Raw genomic sequence first — 5,745 nt, 5'->3', positions numbered from 1 at the left:
TCCGCGACGTATCTGTTTTGAGCATTCTAAATTATTCAAAAAACTCAATAAAATTCACTTACCTTAGAATTCTTATTCCTTTCTCCTTTCTAGCCATAAATATATCATCCAGATTCCTGTCATGTTTTTGAACTTCGCGACACATGAATATTCACAAGCTTTTGTACATTATGAGAGGAACTCCTATAAATAGGACAATATGTTAAAATACTTTATATTGTTTCAATAAGCATGTATTGACAACATCATACTTTCACAAACTGGTGAAACGAAAACACATAAATTAGAACAATATACAAGCTCACAGAACTAGAATTTAATTAAAGGGAGATTTGACATGAAAGAAGACTAGATTGTTATGGAAGACAATCTTGAAACAATCAAACATGGACTTCAACTTCTTGATGGAAGTTATAAACATCTAAAATGTAGAGCTGTCCGATGCCAATGTTTCTGTGGGATTGCATTTTTCCAGGAGTTCTGATATGGTAGATGTTAAATTGGAAGCAGCTGCAGCTCCCATCAAACATGTCTTCAGGCTCACCAAGGCTTTCGCTACATCACTCATGGAAGGTCGCTCTCTTGATGATTCACTACTACACAGCAAACCAACATGAATGAAAGAAAGAAGACATTTATTGTCTTCCATGTTTTCATTCACATCACTCAATAGCTCCCTATCAACAATTTCTGCCAGTCTGTTTGGAAAAGCTGATCTCACCCACTTGTGCAAGCTCATGTCTCCTACAAACATGTCATCACTTGGTCTCCTCCTTGTAACCATCTCCAATATCAGAATTCCATAACTATAAACATCTCCATAAATAGAAACATTCCCACCCAATCCATACTCTGCAATGAATTTTGTTCATTAAATTCTTAAAAAAGCTAATAAAGAAAATGATAATGCTAATATAAAGATAATTCAAAAATGTTACCTCGAGCAATATAGCCAATGGATCCTTTGAGTGCAAATGTTGTTGTACTCAGTGAATCAGTGGAATTTGTAGAAGTTAAACGGGATATACCAAAATCAGTGACAAGAGCTGTCATGTTGGCATCCAAGAGCACATTGCTGGGTTTTAAATCACAGTGCACAATTTGTAGAGGACAATCATGATGTAAATATTCCATGCCATGTGCTACATCAACAGCAATGCTCAAACACTCACTCAATCCCAATTTACAAAAGCCTTCACCATCTCTCTCAGGGTGCAAATGTTTTTCCAAGCTTCCATTACATGCAAATTCAAGAACCAAACCTTTCAAGTCAGGGTAGAAAAATGCACTCATGATTCTGATGAGGTTACGGTGCCGAATTCTTCCCAACATCTTGCACTCTCTCTTAAAACTCTTAAGAGCTTCTTCATTTTGTAAATTAAGATTCTTGATGCCAATTATCCTACCATCCCTCAACATGCCTTTGTAGACAGATCCAAAGTTACCCACTCCAAGCAAGTTTGACTCGTCAAATCCAGATGTTGCGATGAACAGATCTTGATAAGAAAATTTTGGATAGTTTCCTTGAAAAATAAAGCTCGAGGAACGGACTAGTTGCCTTGAAAGTTTATGCCTCCATAAAATTACTATAATGAAGCAGCATAATACAAATCCAATGGTTCCAACAACTGATAAGACAACTTTTTTGAGAAGGGAATGTTTTCCCTGGGTCAGATTTGGGCATGGAGGCAATGAATAGTGTTTTGGACCACATAGACCAGGGTTCCCCATTAAAAATGTTACAACAGTTCTATTTTGAAACAACCCTCCTTCTGGAATCTGCCCTGACAAATTATTGAGAGAGAGAAATTGGAATGACCGATGTAAGTTTATTTCCAGATATATCTATGGCTAGAGCCATTACAATTTTACTCATCTCCTGCGGCAACCGCCCTTCCAGAGAATTCCATGAAATATTAAGGTAGAACTGCAGGTTTTTAAGGCTGGCAATGACTTCACCAGGTATCTTTCCCCCTAGTTTATTGTAAGATAAGTCAAGGAGCTCCAACTTCTGACATCCCTCCAAACTAACAGGGATCTCCCCTGACAACTTGTTGTGCTGAAGTAGAAGACTTCTTAACTGCTGGGAGCTACAAAGTGAATCAGGTATTTTTCCAGATAACTGGTTGTGACTAAGATTTAAGAGTCCGAGATGTTGCATATGACTTATCTCACTTGGAATGCTTCCTTCTAATTTGTTCCCACTCAGATGCAATTCTTCCAACTCACGAAATCTATTAATTCCAGATGGAATATTGCCGCTCAAAAGATTATTTTCTAAACCTAAGTATGTCAAGTTTGCGAGATTTACAATCTGTTGTGGTATGCTTCCGCTTATCATGTTGGCTGGTAAAGCCAAGTAATTGAGATTAGAAGACAGCTGGCCTATGGTCGGGGCCAATATACCAGTGAAATAATTGATTTTCACATCTATTTCTTGCAAGTGGGAGCAATTTGTGAGAGCATTGAGAAAGGCCAAGGCCAATGTGTTACTGCTGTCACTAACGAGTTGATTGGTGTGTAGGTAAATCTTGGTGAGAAGCTTCAACCTACCTAGTTCCATTGGAACCGTTCCACCAAGTTGGTTTGTATTTAAATAAAGTTCTTTGAGACTGGAGCAATTTCCCAGGGAGTTTGGTATGTTTCCACTAAGCTGATTTCCCCATAAACTAAGATACTCTAAGTCAGTTAGTATTCCCAATTCAGGTGGAATGTTGCCCGATAAGTTATTTAAGGCCAAATCCAATCGAACTAAGGCAGACAGATTCTTGAAAGAGGGTGGAATGGTACCCGTTAGACTGTTACCGCACATGTAGAGATACTTCAAACTTGTTAGAAGAGTCAGCTCAGGCGGAATGCTGCCATGCAGTTGGTCGAAGGTGAGTGACAGAAGATACAAACTGCGGCAAGCGGAGAGAGCGGGCGGAATGATTCCTTGTAATTGATTGCCGGCCAGCTGGAGTATCTGTAGATTTGGCAGTTGGCCGAGTTGAGGAGGAATAGTACCAGTGAGGTTGTTGAAGGAGAGATCAAGGGATCGAAGAGAGGAGAGACTCCCGAGCACGGGAGAATTGGTGCCGTCTAAACCCATTTGGGATAAATTGATGGCACGGACAGAGTGAAAAGTGCTGGGAATGGCGCCCGATAGACTATTTCCAAAAAGGTAAATAGTCTGGAGGTGACTGAGCATGCCCAATTCAGGAGGAATGTGGCCGTAGAGCTCATTGTTGGCCAAATCCAATACAACTAAGGCAGACAGATTCTTCAAAGAGGGGGGAATGGTACCCGTGAGATTGTTGCCGCCCAAGTAGAGGTACTTCAAACTTCTGATAAAGCTCAGCTCAGGCGGAATGCTGCCATGCAGTTGGTTATAGGAGAGTGCCAGATAATACAAACTGCGGCAAGCGGAGAGAGCGGGCGGAATGGTTCCTTGCAAATGATTCTGATGCAGCAAGAGTATCCATAGATTTGGGAGTTGGCCGAGTTGAGGAGGAATGATACCAGTGAGATAATTACTGGAGAGATCTAGGGCTCGAAGAGAAGAGAGATTTCCCAGTACAGGAGAGATGATGCCATCTAAACCCATTTGGGTTAAATTGACGGCACGAACAGATTGAGACGAGTGACAAATAATACCAGACCAGTTACAGAATGGGTGAAGGGGAATCCAGTCGGGCAGAGCATTGCCGTTTTTGGATACGACAGCTTTGAATCGCAAGAGCAATTGTTGTTGTTGTTGTTGTTGAGAGAGATGATTGAGAGAATGAGGAAAAGCGGGGACTGAAAATATGAAAAACATTAGAAGTAACAAAAAAAGAGCAGCCATGTAAGACAAAACTCTTGTGAGGCAGGGGAAAAACAGAAGGCCATTGAAGAGAATAGAATGGAATGGAGGAATAAATAGATTAGGGATATCAGTGCCTACAAATTACTTCTTAATAATTTCATCAGAAGTTATGTTTCTAGATTTTTTTATTTTGTTTTCTTTAGTTTTTTTTCAAATTAATAATGATGAAGATGGATTTTCTAATAGAAAATTAAATTAAAATATTTCATCATATTAAACAAAAAATAATAATTCAAATTAACAATTTTTTTCTATGTTGTCGTATATTTTAAATTCACAAGTTTTTGTAATGCAATACATGAGCTCTTATTAGAAATCACTATCTACATACTGAATTATTAAGAGGTAGTTATTAGATACATAATATTTTACAATTTTACAATAAATTATATTTTAATTATATATTTTTTTTAATAATTTAAATTTCAACTAGCTAAAAAAAGTCACCAACATATGACCACTTATCTCTTAAATCAATCTCATTGGTATCCTTCTATGTGTAATTGTATGTGACACTACCAGAACAACCTAAAAAAACCTCAATTAGTCAATCATTACAAAATACAAATGCTCAATATTAGCCTATTAATAAATTGAAAAAAATATAGGTATCCATTAATAAACTATATTAATCTCCTAATTGTACTATTAAATTAGTTTTGCCTAATTGCTTTGTGGTGTTTGTGCACAATGTTAATTACATGGGTAGAAACTTGGGTGGCTAAAAACTAAAGTTAATAATTGATTATCCAATGTGTACATGATTAGAGGGACATTAAGAGATATAGAGAATTAGATTAGAAAATAGAAAGTGAACAAGATGATCAATCAAATAAATAAAATTATTTATTTAATTGATGAAGAGGATTAAAAGGTCTAATTAAATCATTTTCAAATAATTATTTACCAAGGGTTAGACCTTAGAGATCAATGAAATAATAATTTTAGATGAGAAACAAGAATAACAAAATTAGTGGAAAATATTTTAAATAATAAAGAATATTTAAATAATATTGACGACAAGAATGAGAATAATTGATCAAATGTAAATGATCAATAATCAAAGGAATTATCAAGTCCAACAAAGTGTTAGTTTGAGGTGTTTGCATTTCAATTATATTTGAAATGATGTTAAAATAACTTTATTTTGAAGAAAAATAAAATATAGGTCACTCTAAGAATTAAGAAGAGAAAAGATGCTTTGGTATAGAAGAAATAGAAGAAATGTGGTGAAAGATGGATTCCCCCTTGAGAGGGTAGGTGGGTTAAAAAATGGATAAAAGAGAAAAAATATGGATAAAAAGAGAAAGATAATGAAAAAAGGAGATGGGAGGAATAAATGGAATAAAAAATAATGAAATGGGTTGAATAAATGGGGCTAGGGGTAAAAAAATTAATTTTTACCCTAGCTAATAGTGAAGTGAGAACATGGTAGAAGAGAAGCAAAGTTCAGATAGAGAATGCATGGATTAATGAGTACTAGGTAAAGAGAGTGAGATGGTATTGATGTCTGGAGGAGTGAGGGCTAATGGTACATACTCTCATCTTGATCATTTCATGCATTTACGCGTCATTAATAAGGGGTAGATTAGGTCAAATGATGCAACTATTGAAGTAGTAAAAATATGAATTGGTAGATATGTTAAGGGATGGAGTGGCTTTGTTAAGGGTTGTGGTTGTTGTGAAGCTAATTAGTGACTCCATAAAATGTGAAATAATTTTACTAAATTATAGTAGCCATGTAATCATAATGATTATGTAAAATAATGATTAGGTAAAAGCATAATTGATGTATATAAAACCTAATGAATGTGTTTGGTAACTCAATGATTGAGCTTAGGAGGGAAAAGGCTAGGGAATGGTGATACATGGAAAGAAGTATATCAGCTGATTTATGG

At 36.1% G+C, this 5,745-nt stretch overlaps 1 protein-coding gene across 1 annotated transcript; it reads right to left on the bottom strand.

The window, feature by feature from the left end:
* Positions 1-421: 421 nt before the first annotated feature.
* LOC131870972 (LRR receptor-like serine/threonine-protein kinase GSO1) lies at positions 422-3,826 on the bottom strand. The gene is made up of 3 exons (XM_059215901.1): positions 1,873-3,826; positions 939-1,784; positions 422-852 (listed from the first exon to the last, which is right to left on the bottom strand). The coding sequence occupies exons 1-3, from the start codon at positions 3,824-3,826 to the stop codon at positions 422-424; spliced, it is 3,231 nt and encodes a 1,076-aa protein (XP_059071884.1).
* Between the last annotated feature and the right edge of the window lie 1,919 nt (positions 3,827-5,745).

The sequence above is a fragment of the Cryptomeria japonica genome, unplaced genomic scaffold, assembly GCF_030272615.1.
Source record: "Cryptomeria japonica unplaced genomic scaffold, Sugi_1.0 HiC_scaffold_362, whole genome shotgun sequence".
In the NCBI taxonomy this organism is placed as follows: Eukaryota; Viridiplantae; Streptophyta; class Pinopsida; order Cupressales; family Cupressaceae; genus Cryptomeria; species Cryptomeria japonica.
This window is presented reverse-complemented; position numbering and strand designations above follow the sequence as displayed.

Coding starts and splice junctions, on each gene's coding strand:
- LOC131870972 (XM_059215901.1), bottom strand. CDS start 3,826: ATGGCTGCTCTTTTTTTGTTACTTCTAATGTTTTTCATATTTTCAGTC. Junction 1,785..1,872: donor GCGGTTGCCGCAGGAGATGA/GTAAAATTGTAA, acceptor ATAATTTGTCAG/GGCAGATTCCAGAAGGAGGG. Junction 853..938: donor CATTGGCTATATTGCTCGAG/GTAACATTTTTG, acceptor AATTCATTGCAG/AGTATGGATTGGGTGGGAAT.